The following is a 16,211-nucleotide window of genomic DNA, read 5'->3' as shown; positions in this document are numbered from 1 at the left end:
AGAAATTACTTTTGTACCCTGTGTCCCCACCCATTACCAGAAATTACTTTTGTACCCTGTGTCCCCACCCAATTATCCCCCACTTCCCATTTTTTAAGTGGGGTGGAAAGTGGTTATTTTGTCAAGGTACGGTTCCAAATGACATATTGTATTCAGATGCAATTAAAAAAAAAACTACTTCACTATTTGTAGGTATCATCAATAAGAAAAATTTGGCTTGGTAATGTTAAGATGTAAAAGTGCATGACAGTGTTAGAATTGCAGACTGCTGTCATCTCCTGCACTCCAAGGATTTAATAATTCAATTCTTTAGATTCTGTATGAGAAAAATAAAGTTTCACCGAAGGTGTAACTTCTCAGTCACAGCAGAAAATAATTTCCTGCTAAAGGTCATACCCAATTTCCCAATTTATAAGCATTCAATAAAAAATCAGTTCCAAGACCAACCTATGTAGTTACCAGCAAACCATTGTCAGAATGAAAATAAACAACTTTTCCTGCATGAATTAAATATTTAAGAAAAACTTTATTGACAAACATCCCCTTCAAAATAGGAATCTTTTATGTCTGTCTTACAGATGGTTCATCTCAAGCCATCAAATTCTATTAATTCAAAAAACCTAATAAGGCAGTTTTCTTGGCAGCTCCAGAAAACTCAAATGATCTCATGAACTGCACTGATGTCTCTATTTTGTGCCAAATGTTTCAGAAATTTTGAGGTACTCCACTTATCTAAGGTACTAAGGTTCCAGAAAGCAAGAATTTCCAGAATGATAAGTGAATGGGGCTGACTGTACAAGAATAATTAAAATAATACTAGATTTCAATTAATATATGAATGTGGTTTGCATGAAAACGCAGTTTTCTAGTTCACAAGTAATAAAAGAATAAAGCTCCTTGCCTTCTTAAGGGTTAAACATCCTTGATTCATTAAGAGAGGATCCAGGGGCCCGGCATATGTTATGAGCCTAACCGCTGGCTCTTTTGTAGGAAGTGGGGTAAAAAGCACTCTGGGTTGTAGATTGGGCTCCAGAGTACACTGGACAAGTCACTTAATTCCTTTTAGTCTGTTTCTCTAATTGTAAATAAAGTCAACACCACCTGCTGAAGGTATTACAGGACTGGTGTGAGAATGAAATGATATATGTGAACATATTTTGTAAAGTATAATGCAATAGTAACCAAATGTTAGTTACTATTCTAATACTGGCCTTACCTTTCCTGCCTATGTCCCTATCTGTAAAATGGGTACAGATCTGAATGCCTATCCACTCACTTTCAGGATGCGTGAACTTGAACAAGTCATTTCTTTTCCGGACCTGTTTTCTAAGAAGGTTATTATGAAGATCAAATGACATCGTGTATGTAAATGCTGTGCCAGACCTATATTAAGAACTTAACAAATGACAGCTGTTATTACTATTCTCTGGAAGGTTGTAAGGACCAAACGAAATTATATCTAGTCAAAAGGTTTGGATATGTATATAAACTCTCTACATATCCAAAGTATTGTTACTTGTACGGTAAAATGCAAATACATACAAAGAACGAGAAACCAAATGGCGCCTCAGCGACTCCCACGAGGGGGGAAAGGTAGAAAAGGGGGTCAGGCTCCTCGGTGACATAGAATAGCGATTGGAAAGAGAACAGAGAGGTGGGGCGGGGAAAAAAAGACCCGAAGAGACACCCCGAGAATCAGTTCACTATTTCCCCCGTTTTCTTATGACCTCCAGCCTAGCCTAGACCATTTCATTCAACTTCCCAGCCCGTCATATTCCTGGACATTTATTTACTGTACCTTCTTCACTGACAGCCTTTCCACTCCCCCTCCCCTTCTAGCAGTCGTGAACTTCAGACCCTCAGCTCCGACACCCACTCCCTTTAACTCTGTTTTTACCAAGCTTCCCTGCCTGTTCCCCTCCGCCTAAAAGGGAAGTGCGACCGGACGCTCCGCAGGGCATCCTAGGAAATGTGGTCTCTCAGACTCTTTCGCTTGGGTCTCACAGTGGGAAAGACGACAAATGAGATCCAGTTAAAACTACAACTTCCGGCAGGCGACGCGAGTCACCATCTTTCCTTCTGTCCCCCCCTTCCTATTGCCTTCCTCTTCCTCCTCTCCTCGGGCTATGAACCGCATGGTCTGTCGGTATTTGTAGTTCTTTCTGGACCCAAGATCCTAGAACTCGATGGCCAGGAGAGAGGATAGGAGACTCTAATTCCCAGAAGGCATAGCGGAAATTGCGCCTGCGCACTCTCAGTGAGGGCGTGTAAGTCTGTGTGTCTGAGGGAGAGAGAGCGAGAGTGAGTGAGTGTGAGTGCGGGGTTGGGTGGTGGCCGTTACGTTCGGGGCAACGGCTACGGCACTGGAGAAGTAAAGAGAGAAACAACGTCCGGGCGCTTCCGCCTTCGCCTAGGAGGAGGAGCTGGTAGGGAAAGGAAAGTGATTTGTTCTGGGCCTGGACTAGACCGAGTCGGGCCGGTGGGGGTCTGGGCTATGAGCCTTTGAGGGTCGCTTGGGACGCGGAGCGAGAAACGAGAGCCGAGAGCTATGTCTCAGCCGCCGCCGCCACCTCCGCTGCCGCCGCCACCTCCTCCCCCTGAGGCTCCGCAGACTCCGCCGTCCCTGGCGGCGGCGGCGGCGGTTGCTCCGGGGGGGCTCTCGAAGCGGAGAGACCGGAGAATCCTTTCCGGTAGCTGCCCGGATCCGAAGTGCCAGGCGCGTCTGTTCTTCCCGGCCTCCGGTTCTGTCAGCATTGAGTGTACCGAGTGCGGACAGCGGCACGAGCAGCAGCAGCTGCTGGGGGTGGAGGAGGTGACAGACCCGGACGTAGTGCTGCACAACCTGCTGCGGAACGCGCTGCTCGGGGTGACGGGGGCACCCAAGAAGAACACGGAACTGGTAAAGGTAATGGGCCTTTCCAACTACCACTGCAAATTGTTGTCGCCCATATTAGCTCGCTATGGAATGGACAAACAGACAGGCCGGGCCAAGCTTCTCCGGGATATGAACCAGGGCGAACTGTTCGATTGCGCTTTACTCGGTGACCGCGCCTTCCTCATAGAACCAGAGCATGTTAACACAGTGGGCTATGGCAAGGACCGCTCCGGAAGCCTTTTATATTTGCATGACACTCTTGAGGATATCAAGCGGGCCAATAAAAGTCAGGAATGCCTCATTCCAGTGCATGTGGATGGGGATGGACACTGCTTGGTGCATGCTGTATCTCGGGCTCTAGTAGGCCGGGAGCTCTTCTGGCATGCCTTGAGAGAGAATCTTAAACAGCACTTTCAGCAGCACTTGGCCCGATATCAAGCCCTGTTCCATGACTTCATTGATGCCGCGGAGTGGGAGGACATTATCAATGAGTGTGACCCTCTGTTTGTACCACCTGAGGGTGTTCCATTGGGCCTGAGGAACATCCACATATTTGGTCTTGCCAACGTGTTACATCGTCCTATTATTCTCTTAGATTCCCTCAGTGGCATGAGAAGCTCTGGTGATTATTCAGCCACCTTTCTGCCTGGGCTCATTCCTGCAGAAAAGTGCACTGGGAGAGATGGTCATTTGAACAAACCAATCTGTATTGCCTGGAGTAGCTCTGGGAGAAACCATTATATCCCCTTGGTAGGCATAAAAGGAGCTGCTTTGCCCAAACTACCTATGAATTTGCTTCCTAAAGCATGGGGTGTGCCTCAGGACCTTATTAAAAAGTACATCAAACTTGAAGAGGATGGTGGTTGTGTTATTGGAGGAGACAGAAGTTTGCAAGATAAATACTTACTTAGGCTTGTTGCTGCTATGGAAGAAGTCTTTATGGACAAACACGGTATCCATCCTAGTTTGGTTGCTGATGTCCACCAGTATTTCTACAGAAGGACTGGGGTGATAGGAGTTCAGCCTGAAGAAGTTACAGCGGCTGCTAAAAAAGCAGTAATGGATAATCGCCTTCACAAATGTTTGCTCTGTGGTGCCCTTTCTGAACTTCATGTTCCTCCAGAGTGGTTGGCTCCAGGAGGGAAACTGTATAACCTGGCAAAAAGTACTCATGGACAGCTGAGGCCTGACAAAAATTATAGCTTTCCCTTGAACAATTTGGTTTGCTCATATGATTCACTGAAAGATGTTCTGGTACCAGACTATGGATTGAGTAACCTAACGGCCTGTAATTGGTGCCATGGCACATCTGTGCGAAGGGTCAGAGGAGATGGATCTATTGTGTATTTGGATGGAGACAGAACTAATTCTAGGTCTACTGGTGGCAAGTGTGGTTGTGGATTCAAACACTTTTGGGATGGTAAGGAGTATGACAATCTACCAGAAGCTTTCCCTATTACTTTGGAATGGGGTGGAAGAGTGGTCAGAGAAACAGTATATTGGTTCCAGTATGAAAGTGATTCATCTTTGAATAGTAATGTTTATGATGTTGCAATGAAACTTGTTACCAAGCACTTTCCAGGAGAATTTGGGAGTGAAATCCTAGTTCAGAAAGTTGTCCACACTATATTGAATCAGACTGCCAAAAAGAATCCTGATGATTATACTCCTGTAAATATAGATGGTGCTCATGCCCAAAGAGTTGGAGATGTACAAGGACAAGAATCAGAGTCTCAGCTCCCAACTAAAATTATTCTTACTGGACAGAAAACAAAAACTTTGCACAAAGAGGAGTTAAACATGAGTAAAACTGAAAGAACTATTCAACAGAATATTACAGAACAGGCTTCTGTAATGCAGAAACGGAAAACAGAGAAGTTAAAACAAGAACAAAAAGGGCAGCCCAGAACTGTTTCTCCCAGTACCATTCGTGATGGTCCATCCTCTGCACCAGCTACCCCTACCAAGTCTCCCTATTCACCTACAACTTCCAAGGAGAAGAAGATCCGAATAACAACTAATGATGGACGACAGTCCATGGTTACACTTAAGTCTTCAACAACCTTTTTTGAACTTCAGGAAAGCATAGCCAGAGAATTCAACATTCCTCCATATTTACAGTGCATTCGATATGGCTTTCCTCCTAAAGAGTTAATGCCACCACAGGCAGGAATGGAAAAAGAGCCAGTTCCTTTACAGCATGGTGACAGAATTACAATAGATATTCTAAAAAGTAAAGCAGAAGGTGGTCAGTCTGCTGCAGCACACTCAGCCCACACTGTGAAACAAGAAGAGATTGCTGTTACTGGTAAACTGTCATCTAAGGAACTTCAGGAGCAAGCTGACAAAGAAATGTACTCCTTGTGTCTTTTAGCAACATTAATGGGTAAGATCAATTTAACTCAAATGGTGTATGTTAACTTATTTGTCAATATAATACACTGAGTTTTTCTGTCGTTTTGGGGGTAAAATCGGTGGCCATTGTAAATATTTGATTATACTAGGAGAAAATTATTTTCTGTAGTGTTTTGACAGTTAATGGATAGATGTTAATGTAATTATTGGGTAAATACTCGGAAAACATAACTAGAAAGTGAAAGTAGTCCTCAGCTGTCACCAGATTATTTAAATATCTTATTCTCGCAATTGTTTTTTTTTTAAAAAAACAGACTTGTATCTATTTCAAGCCTTTTCATTTTCTTCTAGGCTGTATTGAGCCTGCCCACCTTGCCCCTTTTTCATTTATTTTTAAATTTTTTCCTGCATGTCATGTGATTTCATGACTTCCTGTTTGATGAATTGCAGTTTCTGGCGTTTATATTCCCACTGCACTTCCACCTAATACCCTCTCTCTTCCATTTCCTGTTCTTCCTTCCCGAGTTTATTACATTTTTCTTATTTGTATACTATGATTTGTGTTTAAGTAATTTCACTGCTCAGTGAATCTTTGCCATCGATTGTAAATGAACTATTAATAGTTCGTGAGAAACATAAGAAACAGAAATAGATGGTAATAGGGTTAAGAAATATTTCTTTTTAATAATTCAGCATAAATTAAAGGAGAATATATTGTCGACCAAATGTGTGATTTAAAGCTTTAGATAATTTGTGATACTGTCCAATGGTGCACTTTTTACATTATCTTTATTTGCTTAATCTGTTTTAAAATCATTGTTAACATGCTTTATTAAGTCTTAAAGTATGAAGTAAAAATTAAATATATTCAATATTGGAAGGGCTTTATTTTTGCTGAGATTAGAGCTTTCAACTAGAAAAGTGATCTAGATTTTCTTTTTTTCTAAGAGTAATAAATAGCAGTGAACTGGGCCTTGACCTACCAAAATGAAGATGTGGGCCTCGTAGTTAATAGATCTAAAAACTCTGCATAAATTTATAACTTTATATTGCTGATTTTAGTTTGGCAGATGTAGTAATTGGATTGGGGAATATGTCAGGAGCTGTCCTAGGCACTTTACATATTTCTATCTCTTGGAGTTTTTTATTTCTTAGAGACTGCGTGGAATAGAGGAAAGATTGTGTGATCTTTGAAGTCAGAAAGACCTAGAATTTGAATCTTGGCTCCATTACTTATTAACTTAGAGATTTCGGGCAAGCTCCTTAACTCCCAGTACTTATTTCAGTTGCCCCCTCTATACAAAATACCTCTTGTAGTTGGTACATAAGGACAATGTTAAGATATTCCTAGAACGCTGAAAATTAAGTAACATCCTCACAGAATAGATAGAATTAGATATGTGTAGAAAGCCCTTTAAAACACTTGCAATCTCCCAGGTTAAAACAGGAAAGAGAAGGTCTTCCTCAATAGAACTCTTGAGGATGTGGCTCATGTCTTCTCTCACTTTTATGCTCAGCACTTTGTATCATGCCCAGCAGGTAGTAGGGACTTTGAAATATTTTTTGAGTGAGTTAAATAGATGACATTAACATATCTAAAGAAAGACTGTATCTGCAGAAATGGAATGGATGGTCAGCACTGAACGTTGAAAAAGAGTCTGAAAAGCAGAATTTGGCAATGTTTATACACTGCTGTACAAAGGAAAAAGATACATTATCTGGGGTTCATGAAAATTCTGGTAACTAGAAAGGGAATCTCTGTTCAATGGCAGGAATATTTGCTCAATCCTGACCATGGCCTGGCTGAAAGATCTCTGTCACTTTACTGATTTCATAGTCATCAAGCATCTCTTCTTACTACATATTTAGCTTCCTGATAATAAGTTTTGATGTACAGGTGAGAGTGCAGATAAGGATTATGTTCACTTGGAAGGCTGTGTTCTCCAATGTAGGTTAATAAACTGGAATGGGTGGGATTATGATCAGTAGTCTTAAAAGTCAGATCAGCATAATAATATATTTCATAGTAAAAATTAGTAAAATATAATTCTGGTTTATAATTAGTTACTTTGTGAGTTTGGTTTGAAGTTCTTGGACCTGAATATCTGAGAACTAGACTGTGGACTGCAATGAGTCCACCAAGATAATGTCTTTCTGCTCTGATCTCTTCCCTCTTCACCTCCAACATTTATGTGCTGCCCCTACAAACCCACATATTTCTTTAAATCTACTTCCACTGCCAACATAAAATTTAAGAGTGTTTTGCTAATTTTATAGAAGTAGCACTTGAGAGACTTTCTGTTAAAAGTACTAAGACAGTGCCATGGCCTGTATTAGTTTCTCTATAAATATTAATTTTCTCCCTCTAATTGTCTTATAGCTATATTTGAATTATATAGAAGATATTAAGAATATGATATGTGAAAGTGATATGTTTATAAAAATGTCAATTTGGGCATAGTTATATACATATAACCTTATATAAAGAGTTCTGAAGGACTGTTGATGTTTAGATTGGAAAGGGCTGGACAATGACAGGGCTTGTTTAGAAAACTGCAAATTTCAAAGTGCAGAAATTACTTTGTGTATTACCAAATGTGAGCTAAGCTGCTGTATGTTAGTTTAGAAAATAGCTCATCAAGCTTTATGCTGGGGGCTGTTCAAATAGCGGGCTCCTTCTCATTTAGATTTAGGCTTTCTAAGGGTTTGAGAGTCCTTTGCTGACCATTATAAGTAGGTTCCCTCTGTAATTATACCCCGTTCTTTTCCCTCACAGCATCTGTCTCCCCAACTATATTGTAAAGTGCACAAAGTTGGAGACCGTAACCTATCTTATTCACTATTGAATACCTTATTACCTAGTACAGGGCCTGGCACATAGTTAAGTGCCAAGTGAATGCTTGTTGAATGAATGAATGCAGATTATTTCAGCAAAATGAATGTATGCTGTGAGCTCAAGACTGTGCTGGGGGTACAAAGATGAATGAGACACAGTCCTTGCCCTCCATAAATTTACCTGCAGGATCTCAACTGATGGAATCCCATACTTTTATAGCTTTCACCAGCACATCTCCAGCTTTCGCGGATTGTATATCTTCATTGAATAGGCTGACTGTCAAGGACATCTATTTTTCCTTTCTTTTGTTTTTAAATAAAATATTCATTAAATAGAATTTGTCTATTTATATCAACAAAACAGTAAATAAGTACATCAATCCTTTGCTCAATACAAACCATTCATGGAACTAGTCATTTTGAATCTTTTGATGGTAGTATAAAATGGAATAACAGTGTTCTACCTGTAATAGTTCAAATTTTAATTTGTTTTTTCCAGACTACTGTAGGTTATTGAACTTAATTTTTTTCAGACCGTCATCTTCATTATTTATATCTGACTTGAATGACTCTTACTCTGGCTTTGCAAAATATGTTATTAAAATTTCTCCTAGACCAGTTATTTGTGTATTTTCTTATGTGATAGATGTAATGGGTGATACATTATCCATCATAAATACAAGGCTAATTAAAAAATAATTTTTAGAATTATATTTTGTTAAGTTTCTAGTTTTTTTTTTTTCTCAAGAGGTAAAGACAGATTTAGGTGAAAAATGGAATTTGTCAGTTTGGAGTTACTTAAATGGAATTAGGCTACTTGTGATATTTACCTCACTTTACTACAAAGGTTATCAACCACTCAGGAGTTGGGGAGCCTGTTTGCTTTTTTTTTTTTTTTTTTTTTTGCCTTTTTTGGTTAAAAATTTATTTTTAAAATTTTTATTGAGTAATTGATTATATTTTTGGGGTTCAACATTGATATGTTGATCAAATCCATATTACTAGCATATATATTGTTACAAATTGTACTTATTCTTTATGCCCCTTGTCCATTTTCTCCCCATCCCCCCTCCCTCCTTCCTCTCCCTCCCCCCTCTAATTACCCTAGATTTCTTCTCTCCTTCGGAAAGAGTAATGGTTACTGTTGATTTGTTGCCTAGATGATCTGTCCAGTGCTGAGAGGTGTGTTCAGGTCCCCCAATATTATCATAGAGCAGATGCTTCTTCTGTAACTCTGGAATGAGCTTTGTGGAGAGAGTCATTCTCTTCTTTTCTTTGGTCTCTGCTGGTGAGTCTCCTTGTGTCAGTACATTCCAGTGGCTGGCAGACCATCTGCTTGGTGGTTGTGGCATCTAGCCGCTTTTGCAGCAGCCATGGTTATTGTGGTGGCTATGATGGGCCACCCACATGGAGGTGATGTTTTTGGCATGCTCCTTACCTAGTTGGTGGTGTCGATGGTGGTGTGCCTGGTTGTGGGAGGAGGGTCTGGTTCCCAGATCCATGCCTCCAGATCCTGGGCGGGCCCCATGGTGCTGGCGGTGTGCCTGGTTGTTCCCCATTACTGGGGAACAACCAGTCCTTCTAGCTGTTATAGGTGTTCTCTGGTGAAATGAGACCTTTACTAATTAATATCAAACTTTGTGTCTGGTTGTGTGTACTCTTTTTTCTTTCAGTTCTGCATTAGATTATTTGCTGTTCTCGCCACTTAAACTCTGTGCTGGAACTAATTTGTTGTCCTTTGCTTACCTCTTAAGTGGAGGAACTTCCGGTGGGGACCAATACTTGAGTTCTGTGGTTGAGTTAAATGGCTGTTTTGCTCTTGATTCCCTGGGGAAGGCTTTTTATGCAGCTCAGGTTTTAATGGTTGACTTTATAGGACTTCTGGGTTTAGTGAAAACCAATGCACCTGGGTTGTGTAGAAACACTGGACTGGGCCTGAGTCTTTTCATCAGACTGCACCCCATGCAATTCTGTATTCCTGACCAGTCTCCTCTGAGTGGACCTTTACTGATTGGGGGGCAGATCAACTGTCCTTGCTGTGTCCCAGTGTTCTCCTGGTGGGCCCATCTCCCCTACTGCCCATGCTGCAAACACTTTTCATGGGAAGGGCTGTATGCTGGTCCATTGCAAAGACTCACTGGCCTCTGAGTAGCTCCTTTTTTTCAGTTGTTGTGGCTCCTTGGTCCTATGTGGGTCTATGGGAACCCTATTAGTGGTCTTGCTTGCCTGGGAACCACCAAGGCCCTCTTCTCCCCTGCTGCCTCCATGCAACTTCATCTGAAGGGCACAGCTGCAGATTTTGCCAGCTGCTTTGTGTGCTTAGCAGCTCCAGCCTGGAAGTGGCTGGGGCTTGAAGCGGTCAGAGAGGTTCTTTCTTTCTCTCATCGTGGCTTCTCTGGCCTTCATGCACTCCATAGGTCTCTCCTCCTCTTCCCCCAAGCTCTAGCGGCCCCAGCTTGGCTGTCATTGCTTTTTAATAGTTGTAAATTAGTTGATTTGTGGGAAAGAGTGGCTCTGGGGACCGTCTATTCTGCCATCTTGACCAAAGTCGGGAAGCCTGTTTGCTTTTGATATATATACCTTCTCTCTTCCTGAAAGAACTGTATGACTTTAAAATGTATTTTATTTATTTATTTAAAAAGATGACGTAAGGGGATCTTTTTTTAAAAATAATTTATTTTATTTATTGAATCAAAATCAATTATACATACTTTTGGGGTTGAACATTGAGATATGTTGACTAAGTCAGTATTACTAGCATATATATTGTTATAAATCATAATTATTCTTTATGCCCCTTGTCCAACCTCTCCCCTTCCACCATTCCTTCCCCCTCCCCCCTCTAATTGCCTAGATTTCTTCTCTCCTTCTGAAAGAATAATGTTTACTCTGTTAATTTGTTACCTGGATGATCTGTCCAATGCTGAGAGATGTGATCAGGTCCCCCAGTATTATCATAGAGCAGATGCTTCTTCTGTCACTCTGAAATGGGTTTTGTGGAAAGAGACATCATCTTCTTTTCTTTGTCTCTGCTAGTGACTCTTCTTATGTGAATGGACTCCAGTGGTTGGCAGACCATCTGCGTGGTGGCTGTGCCGTCTAGCTGCTTTTGCAGCAGCCATGGTTATTGTGGTGACTGTGGTGGGCCACCCACGTGGGGGTGCTGTTTTTGGCATGCTCCTTGGCACTGGTGGTATGCCTGGTTTGGGGGTGTGTTTGGTCCCCTTCTCCTTGCCTTGGGTCCCCTGGCAGGCCCCAAGGTGCTGGCATGGTGTGCCTGGTTGTGGGAGAGAGGTCCAGTCCTCTTATCCATGCCCCAGGTCCCCGGGTAGGCTCCAGTGTGCTGGCATGTTGTGCCTGGCTGTGGGAGGGTGGTCCGGTCCTCGACTCCATACTCTGGGTCCCTGGGTGGGCCCCAAAGCACAGGCTCAGTGTGCCTGGTTGTGGGAGGGTGGTCTGGTCCCCTTCTCCATGTCCTGGGTCCCTGGGCAGGGCCCAAGGTGCTGGTGTGGCATGCCTGGTTGTGGGAGAGAGGTCCAGTCCCCTTTTCCATGCCTCAGGTCTCCGGGCAGGCCCTGAGGCACTGGTGCAGTGTGCCTGGTTGTGGGAGAGAGGTCCAGTCCCCAACTCCATACCCCGGGTCCCTGGGTGAGCCCCAAGGTGCTGGCTCAGTGTGCCTGGTTGTGGGAGAGAGGTCCAGTCTCCTCCATGCCCCAGCTCCCTGGGTGGGCTCTGAGGTGCTGGCATGTTGTGCTTGGTTGTGGGAGGGTGGTTCAGTCCCCAACTCCATATCCTGGGTCCCTGCATGGTTCCCAAGGAGCTGGCTCAGTGTGTCTGGTTGTGCAAGGGTGGTCTGGTCTCCTTCTCCATGCCCTGGGTCCCTGGGCGGGGCCCAAGGTGCTGGCGTGGTGTGCCTGGTTGTGGGAGAGAGGTCCAGTCCCCTTTTCCATGCCTCAGGTCCCCCGGTGGGCCCTGAAGTGCTGGCTCAGTGTTCCTGGTTGTGGGAGAGAGGTCCATTCTCCTTCTCCTTGCCTCGGGTCCCTGGGCAGGCCCCACGGTGCTGGCTTGGTGTGCCTGGTTGTGGGAAAGAGGTCCAGTACCCTTCTCCATGCCTCAGGACTCCAGGCAGGCTCTGAGGCACTGGGGCAGTGTGCCTGGTTGTCGGAGAGAGGTCCAGTCCTCTTCTCCATGCCTCAGGTCCCTGGGCAGGCCCTGAAGCACTGGCGTGGTGTGCCTGGTTGTGGGAGAGAGGACCACTCCCCTTCTCCTTGCCCCGGCTCCCCGGGTGGGCTCCGAAGTGGTGGCATGTTGTGCCTGGTTGTGGGCGGGTGGTCCGGTCCCCAACTCCATACTCTGGGTCCCTGGGGGGGCCCCAAAGCGCAGGGTCAGTGTGCCTGGTTGTGGGAGGGTGGTCCAGTCCCCGACTCCATACGTGAGTCCCTGGGTGGGCCCCAAGGTGCTGGCTTAGTGTGCCTGGTTGTGGGAGGGTGGTCTGGTCCTGGTAAGGGGATCTTAAACCTTGACTTGGTGTTGTCAGCACCACGCTCTCTCAAGTGAGCCAACCGGCCATCCTTATATAGGGATCCGAACCCGTGGCCTTGGTGTTATCAGCACCACACTCTCCCAAGTGAGCCATGGGCCAGCCCGAAAAATATATTTTAAAATATATTTTTGTACAATATTTTGTAATATCTTAATACCTGTTGTTGTAAATGCCTTAGGATTTTCTAGAATCACACTTGGTACTCAGATCGATCTTTATTTTTTAGATTACATTGGATCTGAATATTATTATTGCACCTTGATTTTTTCCCTTCAAATGTTGGGTGAAGGACAATTCAAACTTAATAGTACTTACATGTGGGCTGGCTGTTTAGCTTAATTGGTTACAACTTGTTGTTGATAACACCAAGGTCAAGGGTTCGGGTTGTACCAGCCAGCTGCCACCTCCCCCCAAAAAAGAAATAGTACTTATATATATTAGTCTTTATCTGCCTTCTAATCACCCTTCTAGTGACTTATGCTTAGCATATTTGTAATGAGGGAACAGTCATAAAGTTGAATAAAAAATAATGCATGTATTTATATTTATCTTAAGTGTGTAATTGTAAATGGTGATTTTATATAATCATACTTTGAAGATTAAGATAAACATTGATTTCTGTGCCCAGCTACTTTGATACCTTTTATTTTTCTTAATATTATTAGGATATTATTTTTAAGAATTCAAGGAATTCAAGTATGTATAAAGTAAAATATGGTAGATCTCCTTAACATTTGCACTTCCCAGAGAAAATCATTATTAATAGCTTGGGATGTATCCTTTCAGACTCTGTGTGCGTATGATTTTAAGTGTATGGGTACCCTTGTCTATATAGATTTATACCTGACTGAGTTGGTGTGCACATATGTGTATAATAAGGGTGTCCTTTAATATTGATGGTGACACTAAAAGCTGCATGGATGAATATACTTCAGGGACTAAGTATAAGGTGAGAAACAGGTATACCTTAGAAGCCGTTTTGACTAACTATGGACACATTTTAGATGAGAGAGATGTATGGGAAGGGTGGAGAGATGGCAACAGTTCTTTCAGCAAATGAATACCTTTGAGATTCTCTGTAGTAGAAACAGTCCCATATTCCTACTTTAGATTTGGAACTATTTCTTCAAATTATTTAAGAATGGAAGTATTTTACTGTTGTACTGTGAAGAAACAGTTGAATTATAAAGCAAAATTAATTGGAAGCCAATAGAAAAATATGAGTTAACAAAATGTTTGCTAGAGGCTTCACCAAACTATTCTAATTCTCTAAGAATTTACTTTCTAATGATATGGCAGAAAAAGAATTCTTTCCCTTTGTTTTTGCTATGATTTTGTTTTATTAGGTTCTTGAAGAAAAAGCAGATGGTACCATTTTTATAGATGTAACATTGAAGAACAGTTGCCATGCTGCTTTAATTAATTTTCTTCTGAACTGCCTTCAGGCATTGTTTAAAGGGAAAGACCTCATTTGTAATATTCATTCTGTACATTCATTCTACCAGTACTAAGAGTACTACTGTCTGTTCAGCGGTGTGCCAGGCCCTGAGAATAGAAAGTCAGATAGGTCACTGACCTTTCCATGAATCTGAAAATCTTCTAGTCTAGAAGGGGAAGCAGAAAAGTAAACTAAATTCACCTGCAATGTGATAAGGGCTGTGGTATTCATATACATAGAGGCGTCAAGGAAGGGTACCTACCTATCCACTGCTCTGAAGAATCCTAGAGGAAGTAACACTTAAACTGAGTTTTAAAGAATATGACTAATACTGTTATTGGCCATTAGGGAACTGGAGCAGTTTGGTGGTGCTGCTTTGGAAAAATTAAGGCAAGGCCTGATGTGAGAGGAGAGGGGCAGGCAAGGACCTACTCTTAGAGTGGCTTGTGTGCCATGAAAAAGGAACTTGGACAGGGCCATATGGTTTTGGGAAACCATTAAAGGTTTAACTCCGATGGCTGTATGGAGGAAGGATTTGAGGAAGACAAGATTTAAGGGGAAACCAGTTATGAGGCAGTGACAGTTAATCCAGGCAGGAGATGAGGCCTGAACCAGGGCAATAGTAGGAGGGATGGAGAGAAATGCAGTGAGGAGAGTGAGCCATATGCGATTGGTGGGGGACTTATGCAAAGTGTCACAACCCCTGCTTCCTCATCTCTAATCCCTTTCCTTGTTTCTGTTACCAACAAACATGATTTCAGTGGATATATCTGCATACCAAAGGAAATAATTCATCTATTTTTTTTCCTCCAGCCAGTCTCGATGCCAGGAGTTTGTAAGAAAAGATGAAGGATAGTTCCATCAAATTTGTTGTTATGTAACTTGACCTCTAGAAGAGGTTTAGTATCAGTGGAAATGGCATAAGCTTTAGAATGATACACAGAATTCAGATCTTTGCTCTGCCACTTACTAGCTGTGTGATGTTGGGGCAGTTATTCAAGCTCCCTGAGCATGTGTTCTTGTCTGCAAGCTCCTTGCTTGTTTCCTTAGTTGTGGTGAGTAAAATAAACTATGTGAAGTGCCTGTTCAGAGGCTTAGATGGTATTTATCCTTCCCTTAACACAATAGAGCAATAGGACCATACTGCTTTAGAACGGTGGAAAAAGATTAGCAGTATTATCTGTGGTATTCAAATATCATGGGGGGGGGGTGGAATAGGAAAATAATGTCTAAAAGGCTCCTTGGGGGAGATAATGAAAACAAGGTTGAGAAACACTGCAGCAGAGTAGTGATCTGCTTGCTTAAATAAGGAATAGTCAGGTATGTAAAGTACTAAGAAATGTTATTTGTCTTATTTAGTACTTGGGTGGTCAATTCTGAGGAGTTCACCATTTTGGCATCTGTTTAGATTCTTACCAAAGAATTAAGTGCTACTATGTAATTTTTTGATATGTCTTCTATTCTATGTCTTAGAATATTTTTAGAAAATACTAAGTACATTTAGATAACATTCACAATAACTAAAGGAAAGGTTATCGCTATAGAAATAATTTATCCAAATGAAGTTTAACGATAAGTTCAGCAGAGTTCCTGCCAGGAGTTATTAATATTTCTGTATTTGAGTGCTCTTATTAATATTCAAATTTTTAGATTAAAATTGTGTGTCTACCCTTACTTCTATACTAACCATTCTAGTATATATGAATCATTAGTAAATAAAGTGTTTATGTGAAAGTAAATGTTCTGGTTAACTGAAACTTTAAGTGCCAAGCCTTTTAAAATTTATATACTTTAGACTGGTATACTGTTAGTCAACTGCCACACAAATTCATATTCCTGTTTATGAATGTGGGAAGGGATTAGAACTCTGAGAGATTACAGGTACATAATGATTAATTAGCATCATCAATCTCTGCCATTCAAAGCTCAGGTCCAACAGTATAATCTTCTAGTAGGAAAGACAAAAGTTAATCTTTCTTTGTTAAAATTAACTGAAAAAATTCCTAATTATAAAAGTAGTACATATACATTAGCAGATTAGAAAATAATGAAAGTATAAAAAAGCAAACAGAAAACCGTATTCTGTAAACCAAAGTCAACTTTTATGTTTTTCCATTCTTTAATTGACTTCTTTAACAGTGATTATCATTCTTAACTTTTTATTT

General features: G+C 41.8%; 1 protein-coding gene across 1 annotated transcript in view; it reads left to right on the top strand.

Annotated features, from left to right (window-relative positions):
- Positions 1 to 2,301: 2,301 nt before the first annotated feature.
- The window catches only part of VCPIP1 (valosin containing protein interacting protein 1), a 30,256-nt gene continuing 16,346 nt past the window's right edge, over positions 2,302 to 16,211 (top strand). Inside the window, exon 1 of the mRNA XM_063079774.1 lies at positions 2,302 to 5,261. Coding sequence (XP_062935844.1) covers positions 2,549 to 5,261 — 2,713 coding nt within the window. The 5' untranslated portion in view covers positions 2,302 to 2,548. The remainder of the gene's footprint in view (positions 5,262 to 16,211) is intronic.

This window comes from Cynocephalus volans, chromosome 15 (assembly GCF_027409185.1).
Source record: "Cynocephalus volans isolate mCynVol1 chromosome 15, mCynVol1.pri, whole genome shotgun sequence".
In the NCBI taxonomy this organism is placed as follows: Eukaryota; Metazoa; Chordata; class Mammalia; order Dermoptera; family Cynocephalidae; genus Cynocephalus; species Cynocephalus volans.
This window is presented reverse-complemented; position numbering and strand designations above follow the sequence as displayed.